Source organism: Galeopterus variegatus, unplaced genomic scaffold, assembly GCF_000696425.1.
Source record: "Galeopterus variegatus unplaced genomic scaffold, G_variegatus-3.0.2 Scaffold2359, whole genome shotgun sequence".
NCBI classification, from domain to species: domain Eukaryota; kingdom Metazoa; phylum Chordata; class Mammalia; order Dermoptera; family Cynocephalidae; genus Galeopterus; species Galeopterus variegatus.
Genome location: NW_007728470.1, coordinates 77,103 through 95,910, shown reverse-complemented (window position 1 = coordinate 95,910; position 18,808 = coordinate 77,103). Strand labels below are relative to the sequence as shown.

Sequence of the window (18,808 nt, the reverse complement as noted above, 5' to 3'; positions counted from 1 at the left end):
TGGTGGCAATGTGGAAGGGTTAGGTAGAGGATGGGATTGGAACTGAGCTTTGAGGGAGTGGAAATGGGCTGGTCCGGGTGAAAGGAGTGGTTTGAGCATAAGTGGTTTGAGCATAAGTCTGGACCTGAGCAGGTGCGATAAACTCACTTCCAAATTTACATATTTGCTTCTGACAGCTGAGAAAACTGAGGCTGAGAGGTTAAATAACTTGCCCAAGGTCATGCAGTAGAAAAGTGATAAAACCAAGATCTTCACTCCAAAGCAAGATTGCTGAATGGGGGAGTTGAGCACAGAAGTACAAAGTGGAAACAGACTGGGGCTGTAAAACATAAGGCTGGAAAGGCGAGGTTGGGCCAGATCGTGAAGGGCCTGGAGTGCCAGGATGAAGATATTGGCCTTATTTTGTAGACGTGGATGAAGAGCATCCATTGTATGCTGTCCAGTGGGCAAGCAGCATGATCAGGGCTGTGATTTTGGAAATTGCCTGGCTAGATGGTTAGATAGGCTGAGCTGAGTTAACACCTCATAACACTAATTTATGCATTTATATAATAGAAAAACACAGTGTCAGGCAATGTAATAGGTACTGGGGATATAATGAAAAGTAGAAAGAGACACAGTCCTTGCTCACATGAAGAACTTAATCAAATAAGCACGCAAACAAGTGTAGAACCTGAACCACCGACTGGCAAATACATGGTGCTGAGATCACTTGGCAACCAGGATTTGGCCAACTATAGGGACCAATCTAGACTTCCTTGTTGAGAACGGGGCATACACTGACCCCGGCTCTAGGCCACACTCTGCCGCTAACCCACTGTGAACTAGGGCAACTCACTGCCTCTCTGGACTTGTTTCTCCATTCATAAAGAAAGAGGCACTAGATAACCTAATTTTCCCCAGACTCTGACGATTTGGGATTTTCTTCTCCAAAGACCACATATTTGCATCTCGAAGGATACTAACTGACAGTCGGTGTGCTGACGTTAGACAGTCCTTTCTCCATCGCCTCCATCCTTTCCAGGCGACCTCGGGCAGTTTCCCGTTGCCACGGCAACAGCCCGGGCCCTCCTCCGGCGGAACCTCGGGATGACGACAGCAATTACGCTACTATCACGAGTCTCATTTGCCAGGTTATAACATGGTCACCGCAGCAACACCCCACCCAGTTTTCTCCCTAAATATCCGGGCTTGGCCAGCCCTGGGGCCTACTCCGGCTCAGGAAGGGAGGAACAGGCGCGCTAGTTCAGTGAAGAAGACTTCGGAAACCTCTACTCAGCCCTTCGCAATTCTACCCCGTCCAAGCGGCTCCCGACCACCGCCCTGTAGCGTCACTTCCGTCGACCTCAGCGCCCAGGATTGACAGTCGCGGACGTCCAGTCAGAACAGGGCCCGCCCCCAGACCCAGGCGAGGGGCGGGTTTGAAAGCGGGAGGCCCCACCTCTCGTCGGCGTGTGACGTCAGGATCGCCATGGCCAGCTATCCGTACGGACCGGTGAGTGTGAGGGGTCCCCGGATCCAGGTAGGGGCCGTGCCAAGTCCATGCCCGGGACCCCCCGCTCTTCTTTCTTCCCGCTTTCTCCTCGCCCTTACCCCCGTTGGGGTTCGCTTCAGCGAGGCATCGCGCGGGAGAGAGGAAAGAAACCGCCGGTCGCGCCCGGCTTACGTCACGCGGGACCGCGAGTCGGGGAGGCCGTGTCGCGCCTCCTCTGACGTCGCGCACGCCAGGATTTGGGGACCTTGGACCCCACAGATCCAGGCTGTATCCAGCCCGGGCTCCACATTCTCAGGCTTCCGCGAGAGTCTTGGGTTGGTCATCAGCTTTGGCAGGACGTTTAGAGCTCTGGTGCCGTCGGTATCATTTGGGTCGTCGGATAAATATAAAGGTTTCCCACCCCACCGCACACACACTGCATCAGAATAAGCAGGAGAATCTGTGGCCGTATCAGGTGCCACAAGTGAGCTGGTTTGACGTCTGACTTAGCCCAACATCTCCATTTCACACAGGAAAAGTGAAACTCAGAGAAAACAGAACTTATCTGAAGTCACCAGGCAGGCCGTATCAGGTGCCACAAGTGAGCTGGTTTGACGTCTGACTTAGCCCAACATCTCCATTTCGCACAGGAAAAGTGAAACTCAGAGAAAACAGAACTTATCTGAAGTCACCAGGCAGTTAGGCGGCAGAGCCGAGGTCACAACCTGGGTTGTCTGCAAATGCCTGGTCCCAACTTGTCAGCCCATCATGATCCAGCCACGATCACCACAGCAAGCTGATTCTGTGGCCAGAATTCTTTGCTGTGTGACAGAATAGTAGGGGTTAAGTGCAGTTCGGAGTCAGAAGTTGGTTCACATCTCGACTTGATCACTTGAATACTTTTGAGTCCTTGAGCAAGGTATTTTGCCTTTCTGAGCCAAAGTTTCCTTTTCTAAAATAAAGCCGAATAGTAGGATCTATGTCATAGAGCTGCTAGGAAAAGTAATGAGGCAGTGTTTGTAAACATTTGGTACATATTAAGGTGTAACCCGTGTTGCTTTTTGGTATTTTGATTTTTACTAGACTCCTAGAAGGTCAGTGCAGGGAGGGCCCTCAAAATAGCCCCCTTATTTTAACAGAGGAGGAAACCAAAACCCAAAGAGGGGTCCTGAGTTGCCCAGTAGTTTAGGAGATAAAACCTACGGAGGAAAAATTGGAAAACGAGATCAGATGGGATATTGCAAAGCACCTGACTGAGCATAGTCACATGCCAAAAGCTGTGAGCCCTTCCAGGGAGTGCAACCCTGTACAGCTTACACATTATTTGGACCTCCATTATCCCAATCATGAAGGCTATATAGGGATGCAGGGATTATTACTCCCTATTTTCAGTTGAGGAACAAACCTAAAGAAGTTAAGTGGCTTGCCCCAGGTCACACATAGTAAGTGAGTGTGAGGCCAGGGCTAGAGCTTAAAACTCCATTCATTGCATACTTAGGAGAGGTAGGAAGGAGAGAGGCCAGCATGGCCTGTGCATAGGAGGACTCTGTTCCATTTGCTGAGTCTTGTGAGATATTAATAGGTATTATTAATAGAGGAGGATTCTGTGGTTAAAGAAGTTTGAGAAATACGCTGAATAAGTTATTTCACCACAAGGCAGTTTGAAATTCTTCATTTGTGCACCCTCCTCCCCCCTTATCTTTTTTTTTTTTTTTTTTTTTTTTTTTTTTTTTTTTAATGTCTGGTCATTCTTTGTGACACTGATATTCCTGAGGAACACAGTTAGGGAAAACCTTGTCATAGTGCATTGTTTCTCAGTGGCTGGTCTTCTGCATCAGAATCACTTGAGAGCTTGTTAAAAAAGCACACTTTTGGGTCCCACCTCAGACCTATTTGGTGTCCAGGAATGGCCCAGGAATCTACATTTTGATAAACTTTGGGGATAATTTGTATGCATCCTCGAAGCAGTGACAGGTTAGACAGAACTGGGCTAGAATCTTAACTCTACTAACTAATTAATAGTTACATACCCTTGGACAAACCATCTAAGGGCTCTGAACCTCAGTTTCCTCACCTGTAAAAAGGGAGAAATAATACCTGTAATAATACCTGTAAAAAGCTGAAATGAGGGTGCAGTGCAATAAAGCCTGTAGGGAGTGGTGCACGTTGCTAGTGCATAGTACATGCCAGTGGCAGCTCTTGCTGCTGCGATTGCTGTCATGCCATGCTGCCTGGGCTTATGCTTATAGTAGAATGTTGAAAAGGAGCACAGAGAGAAAAGTGTCTGGAATGGAAGAAGAAATGGTGCTTTTCCCCACCATACTCTTGTCTGCCTCCTGGTCCCGGGTGTTCTAAGTAAGGAAACAGGTTGTTTAAAGCATCCAAAGGCTCAATCAGTGCTGCTTCCCCTCCACCCACTACATAGCCCCTGGAGGATTCCAGCCTATTGTTAGGAGCCAAAATTCCTGTAATTTTCCACTGCCTCCAGCCCAGGGTACTCAAGCATGGACTGGGTGTTGGAGTAGTAAAACTTAAGCACCCTTTGGTCCTGGGGGTGGGGGTGAGGGTGGTGTTGGAGGGGGTGGGAACAGCTTGACAGATTTCAGTGCTTAAGAGTTTAGTCTCTGAGGCCAGAGGGATTTGGCTTCTTATCCCTGCTCTGCCACTCCTTGCAGAGGTTTGTTGCAAAAGTCTGAAGCTTGGTTTCCCCTTCTTTAGATTGGGGTTGTAACAGTACCTACCTCAGAGTTATTGTAAAGATGAAATGAGATAATCTATGCAAAGTGCTTGATACAGTGTTTGGCATGTAATACTCCAAGTGGAAGAGAAATGCAGATTACACATTGTAGAAACAGTGCGGTAAGTATTAAATAGGAATAAGTGTAAGGTACTAGGATGGCACAGGACGGATACCTAGCTCAATCAAGAGGTGCGGGAAGACTTCTTAAAGGAGGTGATGTTTAAGCCAAAAACGGAATCATCAGTGGGTGTTAGCTGGGTGAAGAAAGGAATGGTATTCCAGTAGAGGAATACCATAGTTGCATAAAGACCAGGAGGCAAGTAAGACAGCCCAATATTTTGGAGGAACTTTAAGATCAGTCTCGTTGCAGTGATGAGGGGGAAAGGAGTAAGAAATAAGAACAATAAGCAAGGGCCAGATTCTAAAGGGCTTTTATGCCTTTTTGAGGAATGTGACTTCATCTTAATAGTGAAGAATCTGGTGAAGATTTTGTCCCATTTGTGCTTTGGAGCTATTACCATGGGGCATTGTGAGAATGGATTGAGGACTCTGGGTGAAGAAAGGAATGGTATTCCAGTAGAGGAATACCATAGTTGCATAAAGACCAGGAGGCAAGTAAGACAGCCCAATATTTTGGAGGAACTTTAAGATCAGTCTCGTTGCAGTGATGAGGGGGAAAGGAGTAAGAAATAAGAACAATAAGCAAGGGCCAGATTCTAAACGGCTTTTATGCCTTTTTGAGGAATGTGACTTCATCTTAATAGTGAAGGATCTGGTGAAGATTTTGTCCCATTTGTGCTTTGGAGCTATTACCATGGGGCATTGTGAGAATGGATTGAGGAAGTAGTAAAACTTAAGCACCCTTTGGTCCTGGGGGTGGGGGTGAGGGTGGTGTTGGAGGGGGTGGGAACAGCTTGACAGATTTCAGTGCTTAAGAGTTTAGTCTCTGAGGCCAGAGGGATTTGGCTTCTTATCCCTGCTCTGCCACTCCTTGCAGAGGTTTGTTGCAAAAGTCTGAAGCTTGGTTTCCCCTTCTTTAGATTGGGGTTGTAACAGTACCTACCTCAGAGTTATTGTAAAGATGAAATGAGATAATCTATGCAAAGTGCTTGATACAGTGTTTGGCATGTAATACTCCAAGTGGAAGAGAAATGCAGATTACACATTGTAGAAACAGTGCGGTAAGTATTAAATAGGAATAAGTGTAAGGTACTAGGATGGCACAGGACGGATACCTAGCTCAATCAAGAGGTGCGGGAAGACTTCTTAAAGGAGGTGATGTTTAAGCCAAAAACGGAATCATCAGTGGGTGTTAGCTGGGTGAAGAAAGGAATGGTATTCCAGTAGAGGAATACCATAGTTGCATAAAGACCAGGAGGCAAGTAAGACAGCCCAATATTTTGGAGGAACTTTAAGATCAGTCTCGTTGCAGTGATGAGGGGGAAAGGAGTAAGAAATAAGAACAATAAGCAAGGGCCAGATTCTAAAGGGCTTTTATGCCTTTTTGAGGAATGTGACTTCATCTTAATAGTGAAGAATCTGGTGAAGATTTTGTCCCATTTGTGCTTTGGAGCTATTACCATGGGGCATTGTGAGAATGGATTGAGGAAGGGAGACCAGTTTTAAAGCTGTTGCAGTAATCTAGGCTAAAGAGAATAGTGACCTGGTGAAGATGAATTTGAGAAGCATTTGGGAGGTAGAGTTGGGAAAACTTGGTGCCTAATTGAGGTGATGGAGGGGAGGAAAGAAGAGGTGCCCAGGAGGGCTCTAAAGCTTTAGGTTTGGGTGACTGGGTGGAAGGAGGTATCATTCACTAAGGTGGGAACACAGAGGGAGGAAGAGATTGGGAGGGAAGGTCCAGGAGGCTGTTGTATATGTGTGTTTACGGTTCAGGAGAGAGAAGGCTGAAGAGAAGGATTTTGGAGTGTCAGCACAGAGGTGGTAAATGAAGTCTTGGGACAGTTCTTGGCTCATTGTCCATTGGTTACATGTTTCTGTCCTTTAAATATTTTAGGGGGCTCTGCTGGTGAATGCCTGAGCCATTCCTTCTGTCTACCTGTGATTGTTTAATCCCTTAGCTTGGGCTTATGCCTCCTCCAGTGGGCACTTGAGGGGCAGCTCTGGGGTGCAGGCTTGTCTTTGCAATGCAACTCAGCCATTCCTTCTGTCTACCTGTGATTGTTTAATCCCTTAGCTTGGGCTTATGCCTCCTCCAATGGGCACTTGAGGGGCAGCTCTGGGGTGCAGGCTTGTCTTTGCAATGCAACTTTCTTCCTCCCTTATCGGGACTTGGCATGGACCAGCATTTGATACCTCTGAGCTTCACAAGGGTCTTGGGGGTAGAAAAATGAGCCCTCCGAGCCAAAAGACAATACAGGACTTTCTGAGTGGGTTATGTGGGAGGGGGTGAGCTCCCCACCACTTGCAGGGGTGCAAATAGACATTCCAGGTGGTACTGCAGAGATTCCATTATTGACTGAGATGCTGGACTGAAGGGTCTTTGGGATCTTTTCCATTGAATGACTCTCAAACTAGGTCTAGGTGCTGGAGTGAAAAAAGAATAAGATTCTTCCGAGACTCCCTGATTTACAGGCTTGAAGGCTCTGAAAGATCACCTGATCCAAACCTTCCCTCCCAACCCCCGTCCACTGTAGAAATCCATCATATTTGACAGAGGCATTTAGGACAGTCCCTGGCACAGGCACGTGCTAGAGGCTCGCTCATTTATTGAATGAACAAATAGAAGGGGGTAATGCAGTACAATCATGCAGATCCTATTTTGAATTGCCAACTCTCCCATTCTAGCTGTGTGATCTCAGGCCCATTATTAAACTCTGTACCTTAATTTTTTCATCAGTAAAATGGCGATAATAGTGCTTACCTCAGAGGACTGAGGATCAGTGAGAGTTGATTGAACTGGAAACACCTAGCAGAGCCTCAATAAATGCTGATTGCTCCCAACCCCTCAATATATCAAATGTAGCTTATTTGCAGTCAGCTAAAGATCTAGAGATAGTTTTCCTGTGATGCTTTGGAAACCGTACTTACTGAACTTTTCCCCTTTCACAATCTTGTGTTTGTCCATATGAAATACTCGGAAAAATTCTCAGAAGGGTTGGCAGTATGGAGTAGTATAAAAGAACATGGAGTCAGGGACTCTGGTTTCATTTCTTGTTCAGACCTTTACTGACAACTCAATGGTCCTGGAAACTGTCTCACTGTCTTCCCCAAACTTCCTCCCCAGCCTGGATTCTGCCTCACTTGGTGGCCCCACCTCCTTCATTTGGTGCAAGCTAGAAACCTGAGTCATTCTGAACACTTCCCTCTCTTCACTCTCCCTTCATCTCTTTCCTAATCTAATTAGTTGCCAAGTCATGTCTAGTCTATCTCTGAAATAGCTTCAGAATCCATCGTTCCCTCCATTCCTGAGTCTGCTGTCTGGTTCATGCCCTGCCTGCCGAGCACCTGGGCTACTGCCTCCCCTGCTAGTTCATCATGCCCACCACTGCTGGCTAATTCTCTAAACAGGGCTCGGATCACATTCCTTCCCTATTGGAAACCCTTCTACAGCTGTAAAGTACCATACTGTTTTCTCCACCATGAAGCCCAAATGCTTTGGAGTGGTGTTCATTTGTTCAAATATTTATGGAGGCTTGCAGGTGCCAGGCACTGTGCTGGGCCCTGGAGTACCATGATGAATGAGGCCCAGTGTCTGTGCCTGGGGAGCTCACTGTCGTGTGGGGGAGATGCTATACAAAAACTACTCCTAGACACCGACAACTTACCAGCTACCTGAAATGCAGCAAGACAGGTGCTCAGTCAAGGAGTATGTAAAGGGCCTGCCTTTCTGGGATCACACTGTGCATTCTTGCCTGTGCTCTTTAGCCTATTCCCTGATCACACCATGCTTGCTCATGAGTTCTGTGCCTTTGTCTTCTCCCTTCTGTCTGGAGTGTGCTTCCCTGACTTCCTTTTGGGGAATGCTTATGCATCTTTCAAGGACCACCTCCAATATTACTGCTCCCTCCTCCAGGAGGCCTTCCTTTACCCAGTTCATGCATTGTTCGTTTGATTGCTCATTTATTCACTCAGCAAACAGAACAAATTCCTCTGTCCATGCTTCTTTCATAGCATGTAAGTAGGTTTTTTCTGAGGGCACTGATTGGACTGTGTCGTAATTATCTGTGGGTTCCTCAAGGGCAGGGTTTCATTAGTTTTCTGCCCCCAGGCCTTGCACAGAGCCATGCACCGTATCGTCACTCTGTAAATGCTTGATGAACAAAGTCATTTAACAGTTCTGTACCTTAGTTTCTTCATCTGAAAAATAGGCCTATTAACATCTTTCTACTTTCTGTTAGGGAATTGTTAGCAAAATTCTGTCAGTAGTGTTGATTTATGTGGAAGTGCCTTATAAACAACATGTAAGGGCTTTAATGCAGGGCAGAAAGGAAAGGGTTTAGTTGCTGCCAAACTGCACCAAGCCCAGCAGGCCCCCAGAATGTGATAACAGGATGGGTTGAAGACCTTCCCAGCAGCACTTGCTTTGTTGGCCTGGGCTCGTTTCCCAGGTGGAAGGGCTGTATGTCAGGTGTCCTTGGTCAGGTACAATTTTTGCATTTGCTCACAGGGCTTATAGTGGACTAGCTTCTTCCTGGCTTGGCATCCAGCCTGTTCTTTAAGTATACCCAGACTCTGCAGAGTCCCACCTCCTTTCCATCCTATGCTGGAATATACTGTGCCCTATCGCTTCAGGGAAGAGCACTGTAGCAGGAGGCAGTGGGAGTCATTGGGTATGGGGTGGGGGTGGGGGGGCATGGGGGAATGGCCCAGCCCCTCCTCTGCCTTCACCTCAGGGTATGATTTGGACAGGTCCCTTCCCCTCTCCTCACATTAGTTTCCCCATCTGTAAAATGAGGGAGTTAGGTTAAGTGACTGGCCTTCTGGGTGCTTCTCCTGTCACACCTCTCCAACCCCCTCGGGAATCTTGTCACACCTCTCCAACCCCTGTGGGGATCTTTATTTCTTAGCTCAAATACCACTTTCTCATGGAAACCCTTCCCGATTTTACCGTCTTTCCTTTGCAGACCCGTGGCACGTGGCTTATGTGTTCATTTTAAATAACTGTTTCCTTATAATGTTTTGTTAGATGTTACAGAGAATGTCTCCGTGCCTCTCACATTAACTGTAAGCTTCTCAAAACTTTTCACTCTCCTTTATTTTCCCACAGAGTTTACCTGGCCCAGGACTTTGCTGATGATAATAATTAATACAATAACAATAGCAGCAATGATTTATTGATCATTTGCTTTATGCCAGGCTGCTGTACGAACTATTTTTCTTATATTAGTGTTTTTCAGACTGTCTTTTGAATCACTGCGAGGGTTCTTCAGAGCTCCCTCAGAATCTAGCAAGGGAGGGACCCCACATGGTTGTGGTTCTGGAACCCCCACTTTACTTCAGCCAGAGCAACTTTCTTTTATTTATTTTATCAAAGAATTCTTTAGCTAAAAACTAAACTAACAGAGTTTTGCTGCATTTATGTCTTATAATCCACAGAACAATCCTGTGAGGAAGGGATTCCTGTATTTAATTTGTAAGGAAGCAGGCTCAGAGAAATTAAACCAGTGGCCTGCAGTCATGAACTCAGCTGTTGAGAGGGGAGTTTTGAATCAAAATCTGTCTGTGACTTCATTGTCTGCGAAGGAGTCTTGCAGCTATCTACAGCAGCTTCCAGGGAGGAAGAGCTCCCACGATGCTGAGTGAGGGAGGTGGCAGGGCCTGCTTCCTGCCTCCCCCAAGATGCCTCCCTTCCTTGGGCAAGCAGGCCTCCTTTAGATGAAGTATGAATTTGGCCTCATCCTTAAGGGTAACTGTCTCAGAAACTATAAAACGAGAAAGCCCAGACCCTCACTGGCAAGGTTGATCTAGAACATGTTTAAATGGTACCGTCCTCAGAGCTGGGTGCAACTGCTCTCTGTGCCCTTGAGCTCAGCTTGTCTGCAGATGTGTTGGGGCTGTGCTCTGCCAGGCCCTGTGCTGGCCATTTAGGGAGATGTAGCAGAACACTCTGAGCCTCAGAGATCCATGGCTAGTGGTGTGGGGAGATGGACAAGAGAGGGAATGCCCCCATGTATGCTCTAATGCACAAATGTCCTGGACTTAGAGCCAGGAGACCTGGGTTCTGGTCCCAGCCCCTCTATACAGTCTGTGTTTGACTTCTCTGGACTTGAGTTTCCTCCTCCTCAGAAGGAGCTATTATTAATAGTTAATGTGTATTTAGTGCTTACTCTGTGCCAGGTCCTGTGTCAAAGTACTTCACATAACTGGTCTCATTTCATTCACATACCAAACTGAGAGGTAGGTACTGTTATTTTTCCCATTTTGTAGTAGAAGATACGGAAGCTTATGGAGGGTGAGTCATTAGTCCAGATAGTAAGGGGCAGAACCTGAACTTGAACTGATGTGTTTTAGCCGACTGGTCTCATTTCATTCACATACCAAACTGAGAGGTAGGTACTGTTATTTTTCCCATTTTGTAGTAGAAGATACGGAAGCTTATGGAAGGTGAGTCATTAGTCCAGATAGTAAGGGGCAGAACCTGAACTTGAACTGATGTGTTTTAGCCATTGTACCATATTGCCTTAGGAATAGAGTCTCCTCTCCTGGCCTCACAGAGTGGTGGGTGAGGACAGGGAACTATTTTTTCATAATGAGCTAGAGTAGTATAAGGAAGACATGCTATAGATACATCGTTTGTGACTGATGAGGGTTGGGGGTGGATAGTGGAGACCTCATTTACCCTGTGAATTTTACAGTTAGAGATGGGGACACCACAGCGTGAGCATTTGGAATTCTATTTGATTCATTTGCCTGTTCATTCATACAATAAATAGTTAATGAGCACACATTCTACACTGGGAGCTGGGGATAAAGTGGCAAACCAGAGATGATCTCAGCTCTTGTGGAGCCCCTTGGTGTGCAGGAAAGGAGAGTCTGGGGGACAGGATTCTAGCCCTGATTCTGCAGGTTATTGGTGGTGTGACCTTGAGTAACTTGTAGTTCCTCTAGAAGCCTCAGGTTTCCAATCTGATAAAAGGGATCATAATTCCAACCCTACCTGTAGGATCGGTTGAAAGAATGGCAGTGGAACTGCTTTATAGCTGTGAAGTGCCATACTGTGGCCAGTTTCTGACCTCATTGTTCTGACTGACGTCTTGCTCTTCCTGCAGGGCTGCCCAGGAGCTGCAGGACAAGCACCGGGAGCCCCTCCGGGCAGCTACTACCCTGGACCCCCTCACGGTGGAGGGCAGTATGGCAGCGGACTACCCCCTGGTGGTGTTTATGGGGGTCCTGCCCCTGGAGGGCCTTATGGACCACCAGCTGGTGGAGGGCCTTATGGACACCCCAACCCTGGAGGTCTCCCTTCTGGAACTCCAGGAGGACCATATGGTGGTGCAGCCCCAGGAGGCCCCTATAGTCAACCACCTCCAAATTCCTATGGTGCCCAGCAGCCTGGGCCTTATGGACAGGGTAAGTAGGGATTTTGGACTCTGGGTGCCTCTGACATAGTTCTGACTTACCCACAGCCCATCCTTGTCCTTCCTATGGGTGTGCAGGCACCCTGGTCTCTGGCACGTTAGCATCTTGCTTCCAGCTTCAGCTTGCATCAGCAGAATGAAAAGTCTGTTAGCTTTGCTGTAGTAACAACTGCCCATCTCCTTGGCTTACAATAACAAGCATTATTTCTGTTGTTCACTCACACTTATTTACCATTGCTTACACGTCAGCAGCTGTGAGTTGGCTGCTGAGTTTCTACTCCACATGTCCTTTCATTCTGGGATCCAGGCTGAAGGAGCAGCCCCTATGTGGGATACGTTGTCCTTGTGGCAGAGAAAAAGAGCAGAAGGGCCAGCAGGAATGCATGCTGCCTCTTAACGTTTCTGCTCTCGAGTACCGTATGTCTTATCCACTCACGTCCTTTTGGCCAAAGCACATGCCATGGTCAGACCTGACATCAGTAGGATGGGAATGGATGCTTCGCTCATGCAGGAGTTCTGCAAGCCATCAGGCAGCGGGAGAGAATGTACAATGCTCTTAGAGGGAAAGGGAGATGAGCAAGTAACTGGAGACAACAATGTAGTATGCTACTGGGGGAAACCCTGTTCCTATGTGAGGGAGACTGACTACTATATATAGAAAGGCTAGATAGTGTAGTTATTGAAATCTTGGCTTCTGAGATCAGACCAGTTACTGACCTGACCAAATTAGTTCACCTCTTTAAGCCTCAGTATCCACATCTGTAAAATGGGGGCAAAGCCATTACCTCACAGGGTTGTTAATGAACAATATTCTGTGAGAGGACTCGTTCTGGGGCATTCTCAGCAAAGAAGTATTTGGCATTTGATATGATAGCAGATGTGGCAAGGGCCTTACCACTAAAAGAAGTGCTGAAGTAGGCAGGAGAATGATTGGACAAGATGGGGGAAGATAAAGAGCAGAGATACGGAAGGTGAGGTATTGGACAAGACAGGGAAGGGGCAGGGGCTTGGACATTCAGTGGGGGCAAAGAATCGTGGGGGCTCTAGCCTCAGTGAAGATTTCTGAGCAGTGTCAGAGGATCAGGGAAAGTGAGTGCCAGCTCCCTGCTTCCCCCAGACTCATTTCAGTCAGTTCCCTCTCAGAATGATTATTCCCAGGAGACCAAGCTACCAGCAAGGCAGCCTGGATCCACTGTGGTGTACCTGCAGGGCCTCCAGGGAATGGCACTGCTGGGAAGCTGCAGCATCTTAGCATATATACCCAGCCAGGTAGCCCAGCGGGAGATGCTCAGACCTTGTGGGTTCTGAGCACTGCCAGACAGTGGCATTTATCTTGTTGGATCCCAGAGCTTCTGGCCATTTGCTTTTGGCTCAGCAGCTCCATGGTGGATTTCCTCATCCTTTTAAAATCTCTGAAGCCATATGAGGTCACTGCAGGGGAAGGAGCCTCTGATTCTGAGGCTTATCTTTCCAAGGCCTGAGGCCACAGGTAATTCTGGGGCTGGAGAGGAGAGGAGGGATGTGCCTCATACTCTCAGCTGCTCACCCTCTGCTGCTTCCTCTCGCCTGGCTGCCATTGCCTCTCTAGTGCAGCTAGTGACCCCGCTGCAGCAGTGCTGCTTAAAGCATGATCCATATATCACCCGCATTAGAGTCACCTGTGAGGCCCCACCCAGCTCCACTGAATCCAGATCTAAAGTTGAGCACCGCTGTTCTGGAAGACAGATTTGACTATTAAAGGTGCTCCACTGCCCTCAGGAAAGATCCTGAAGGACCTTCCCAGCCCCTTCCCCTATCATGACCCCTTCCCGCCCATCAACCCAAGACCCCCTGGAGTTCTCTGAACGTACTTTGCCTCTGCTGCATGCTCTTTCTTTTCCCCATCTCAATTCATCATCCTTTCAGACCCAGTTTAAATATCCTTTCTGCCGTGAAAATGTCTCAGACAGCACACACTCCTGGCCCTTTGCTAAGAACTTCATTTTGCTGTTATTTACTCATTACAACAATCCTGGGGAGTAGGTTCATTTTAGAAATGGGGAAATCAGTACTCAGAAAATTATGCATTTTGCCAGAAGTCACACAGGCTAGTAAGGATCAGAGCCATCTGATTCCAAACTCTGAGCTATACAAACCACACAGACCACCCTGGAAATCAGTACTCAGAAAATTATGCATTTTGCCAGAAGTCACACAGGTTAGTAAGGATCAGAGCCATCTGATTCCAAACTCTGAGCTATACAAACCACACAGACCACCCTTGTTACAGAAATTCTTGCCTGGGGTTGTGGCACTTTTGTTACAGAAATTCTTGCCTGGGGTTGTGGCACTTGCACCAGCACGACACTGCTGAGGTCAGGCTAGTCCCTCAGTCAGGCAAACATTTTTCCCTCTGGTTTTACCTTTGGGACTGGGCAGTGGTTTCTGTCCTCCACAACTGTCCATGGCTGTCTCTGATGCTTTCTTGTGTGAAGGAGCCCCTTTGGTGGCCAGTTATCTCAGTTGGTTTACCAATACTGTGTAACTCTGGCTTTTTCCTAAGTTAGACTTCTCTGCTTCTCGAGTTTCATCTACTACCCTTTCCCCATCCCTCAGCTCACCGTTTCCAGAGAATTCTTGATATGCTGGAGGGGAACAGGTCCCTGTTTCTTAGAAACATAAAATCAAATAGAAAAGTGACTGGAGCACTATAAAAGTCCAAAGGATTTATGGTGTAAAAATCACCTGCAAATACTTGTGAGTCTACACTGAAGGCCCTCTGTCACAGTAAGCATGTCAACTTGATGGAAGACGGGATAGGGAAAACCTGTCAACAGGGAGGCACTGAGGCCGGCCCTTCCTAAGGCCAAAATGCTTCCTAGCATTTCTGTAGATGGGCCCTGAATCCTGGGTCTGACTCTCCTGGTTCATACCCTGTCCTCTAGGTGGCGCCCCTCCCAATGTGGATCCCGAGGCCTACTCCTGGTTCCAGACAGTGGACTCTGATCACAGTGGCTACATCTCCATCAAGGAATTGAAGCAGGCCCTGGTCAACTCCAATTGGTCCTCGTTCAATGATGAGACATGCCTTATGATGATAAGTGAGTTCCAGCCCTTCCCGCTGGGCTTGAACTGGGGTAGAGCCACCTGATAGTTGATAGTAGATGGGTGGGTAGCCATTCTGAGGAGAAATCCTTTGGCCACGGAGGATGCTGTTTTCAAGATGAGATCCCCTAGACTGAGAGCTCCTTCCCTTAGATCTTTCTCAAGTTCTAGACCCTGCTGAGCTACAGGCTAATTCAGTTTCCCATTCTGCAGAATGGGACTCCCTTCCCCTGGTAGGAAAAGGCAGGGAGAGGTCATCTTGGATCAAGGTCTTGGGGCCCAGCTGCCAAGCCTACAGAGAAAATGTCGTTTTGGATGGGGTGGGGCCAAGGGTGGCCAGGGGAGGAGGCTGGTGCAAATCTTGATGCAGTGTCTTGAGCGCAGGCATCTGGGTCTCAGGCTTGTGGTTCTGTAGAATCTCCTCTTCCAGCCCAGGGAGAAGGGCTGCCTCAGTGGTGCCTGAGGATGCTTGGCCCTCAGTCTTGAAGTTATCCTCCCCTCCTTTCCTTCCTCTTCCTCTTCCTCCTCTTCTTCCTCCTCCTCTTCCTCCTCCTCCTCAGACATGTTTGACAAGACCAAGACAGGCCGCATTGATGTCTATGGTTTCTCAGCCTTATGGAAATTCATCCAGCAGTGGAAGAATCTCTTCCAGCAGTACGACCGGGACCACTCGGGCTCTATCAGCTACACGGAGCTGCAGCAAGGTGAGGGCCACAGCAAGGGCACAGGGGGCAGGGCAGAGCTAGACTCTTCTCTTTACTCCCTAAGACAGAACAAGGGTTTTCCTCTCACTACCAAATGGCCACCTGCATGACAAAATGCTGTCCTCAGTGCAGGCCTACTCCCCACACCTCTGCTGTGACCTGGCTGGGGCACTGAGCCAAGATCGAGGGTAGGGAAACATCTGGGTTCAGAATCAGGGCTGGACCCCTGGTGATAAGACCCCCAGCAGTGCTGGGTAAGACAGCCTCAGCTGGCAGGGAGCCTTAGGGATGGAAACCTGGCACCCCAAGGCACTTTGAGACCAGTGCATGTGGCTTGTGTACCTCTTTCCTCTCCAGTTTCTAGCATGTAGAATGGAAAGAGCCCTGCATAGGATTCTCTTGCCACCTCTGCTAGAAGGCAGTTTCCTTCCCAGCTCTGGGACTCAGAGCACTCTAAAAGTTGCAGTTGCAGGGAAAGATGACCTGAGGCCATAGCTCCAGGTCTGTTTCCAATATGATGCTGTATGGCTGGAGCCTGTAGGCTGGGCTCAGGCTAGTTGGTGAGAGGATGGGTGGCTAATGGCATTGTGAGACCCTGACAGGGAGCTTTGCCACTACCACCTGGAGGGAGAAAGGGCTCCATGGAGAGTCCAGTCCCTTGCCCTGGCTGTGCATTTCAGTCCGAGTAAGGACGTCTGTGGGACGGGATGAGCATACCATATCTGCCCCCTTGTAGAAGGGAAAGGAGATGACCTGCACTGATCACCTACTCTTTTTGCCAGCTTCAGTCTTGGATATTGGTAAGGGTGATACAGCAACAAAACTAATATTTACTGAATGCTTGTGATGGGCCAGGCACTGTAATAAGCATTTTTAATAGATTTACAGAATTCATTCTTCCCGTGTGCTGGGTACTGTTTATTATCCCACATCCTTTGATGAAGGATCTCTTATGATCTCCCTTTTATAGATGAGAAAACTTAGTGACTTAGATGAGAGGCTTAGTATAGGTAACTTGCCCAAGGGCCCCCATAGCAAATGGAGAACTGAGATTTTAGCCTGGGGTGGTAAGTTATTCAGAGAAGAAGGAAGCATCCCATTGGAGGGACGGGGAACAGCATGTAGGCCATGACCTTGGAACTGTCCAGCAGCCTCCTCTGGGGAGGTGATAATGACTTTATTAAAGTAACACTTATTGAGTGCTTTTTATGTGCCAGGCATTGGCATTATCCTCATTTTAGAGATGAAAAGACAGAGGGATTGTGAGGCTAAGCAACTTGCCCAAGGACTGTCTCACTCCAGAGCAAGCCCTCACAACTTCTGTGCTGTACTGCCTGTGACGTCTGCCCTAGGCAAGGTGGTCCTAGGGGGCTCAGGCTTCCTTTCATAATGCAGATGGGTTAGAGATGATCATGCATAAAAAAAAAAAAGGGCCGGCCCAGTGGCGCACTGCTACAGTGCGCCGCTTGGGAAGCGCAGCGGCGCTCCCGCCGAGGGTTCGGATCCCACATACAGACCGGCCGCTCACTGGCTGAGCGAGGTGCGGGGGCAACACCGAGGGTTGCAATCCCGTTGCCGGTCCCAAAAAAAGAGACAAAAAGGAAAAAAGAAAAAAAAAAAGAGATGATCATGCATAGATCATCATCATCTCTGGGATCCCCTGAGCACTGAAAAAAAGAGACAAAAAGGAAAAAAGAAAAAAAAAAAAGAGATGATCATGCATAGATCATCATCATCTCTGGGATCCCCTGAGCACTGATTGAACAGACATTAATGGAGATTTGGAGAAAGAGGGATGGGGCCTTCCAGCTAAGTGGAGCTTCCAGACAGAGCCCTTGTTTTGCTCCTGACATCTTGGACAGACCCTTGGGACTTCTCTGACCTTTGTATGCTTCTGTGCTGATCCCCACCTTCAGTCCCCTGAATTGCTGTGCTTCAGTGTTGCTGGTCAGTGGAGGTGTTGACAGCAGGTTTTTGTGTGTCTCCTCTGTGCACCCCTCCTCTCCAGCTCTGTCCCAAATGGGCTACAACCTGAGCCCCCAGTTCACCCAGCTCCTGGTCTCCCGCTACTGCCCGCGCTCTGCCAATCCTGCCATGCAGCTCGACCGCTTCATCCAGGTGTGCACCCAGCTGCAGGTACTGACCGAGGCCTTCCGGGAGAAGGACACAGCTCTACAGGGCAACATTCGGCTCAGCTTCGAGGACTTTGTCACCATGACAGCTTCTCGGATGCTGTGACCCAGCCCATCTGTCAAAGTGGAATGCACCAGGGACCTTTCCTGGCTCCTTGAAATGGGAGAAGCATGTGGGCCTCTCTTCCTTTTCTGCCCCTCTTAGAAAAAGATTCTCTCTTGCTTGATGCAGCACTATTTCCAAAGAGGGTTGAAAGTCATGCGTCACAGCCACTCAGTAGTGGGGACTGGGTTGAGGCCACACAGGGAGGGGCCTGATCTAGGAGAGGACTGTAAGTTGAATATCCTGACAGCTCTGAGCAGTTGAATGGCATGGCCTTGCACCAGGAGCAGGAGATGCCAGTCATTGCAATAGAGTTAGTGTCTGGGCAGCTGGGCTCTGGCCTCTAGCTTTCCCTTCTACACCCTGCCATCAGTGGTAAGTGTTCTTAGGCCTCTTACCATTAGCACTTGGGTTCCCTCCCCCAGGCTGTCCTGTCAGATGAGCCCAGTTTCTCCAAAGTAGAATCTGACCAAGCATGAGAGAGCTTTGCCCGTGGGACCAGTGACTTGGATTCCATCTCACCCACAAGTTCCTGTGTGTTAACTTCTAGCTGCCTGGGGGCTGTCCCTGCTCAGGGGGCTCAGGCAGCTGGCTCTCTGAGTCTCTTTGGCCAGGCTACTGCCCTCTGAAGCTTGGATCCCTCACTTGCCTGCCATGCTCTGCTCGGCTTCAGTCCCCAGGGGACAGTTGTTACCTCCCACTGCCAGTGCTTTTTTTTTTTTTTTTTTTGGCAGTTTTTTCATTTGGGGCCAAAAGTCCAGTGAAATTGTAAGTTTCAATAAAAGTATGAAATTCTGAAGTTCCACATTTTCCATTATGACTTCTCAGCCACAGGTTCATCCATTCATTCATTCATTTTATTTAGTAAGTATTTAAGTATATACTGTATACTAAGCCATGTGGAAAGCAGCAGCTCAGGGACCAGGGCCTATATGGGGCTTCTCTCATTTGCCAGGGTGAAGTTGACATGTTGGGCAGCCAGCTGGTGGGCCTGCCAGATTCAGTTCAGTATGGCCTGGAGGTCAACTCAAGA

The 18,808-nt window shown here is 48.2% G+C and overlaps 1 protein-coding gene across 1 annotated transcript; it reads left to right on the top strand.

The window, feature by feature from the left end:
- The first annotated feature begins 1,444 nt into the window (after window positions 1-1,444).
- On the top strand, window positions 1,445-18,578 carry PEF1 (penta-EF-hand domain containing 1). Its single transcript, XM_008581449.1, has 5 exons — window positions 1,445-1,495; window positions 11,444-11,744; window positions 14,677-14,832; window positions 15,397-15,540; window positions 17,549-18,578. Exons 1-5 carry the CDS (start codon window positions 1,472-1,474, stop codon window positions 17,776-17,778), a joined length of 855 nt encoding a protein of 284 aa, XP_008579671.1. The 5' UTR covers window positions 1,445-1,471; the 3' UTR covers window positions 17,779-18,578.
- The last annotated feature ends 230 nt before the right edge of the window (window positions 18,579-18,808 follow it).

What these genes read in the sequence shown, in the direction of transcription:
- PEF1 (XM_008581449.1), top strand. Translation starts at nt 1,472, where the DNA reads ATGGCCAGCTATCCGTACGGACCG. An exon ending in CCAGCTATCCGTACGGACCG is followed by an intron (nt 1,496 to 11,443) that starts GTGAGTGTGAGG and finishes CTCTTCCTGCAG; the next exon opens with GGCTGCCCAGGAGCTGCAGG. An exon ending in CTACACGGAGCTGCAGCAAG is followed by an intron (nt 15,541 to 17,548) that starts GTGAGGGCCACA and finishes CCTCCTCTCCAG; the next exon opens with CTCTGTCCCAAATGGGCTAC.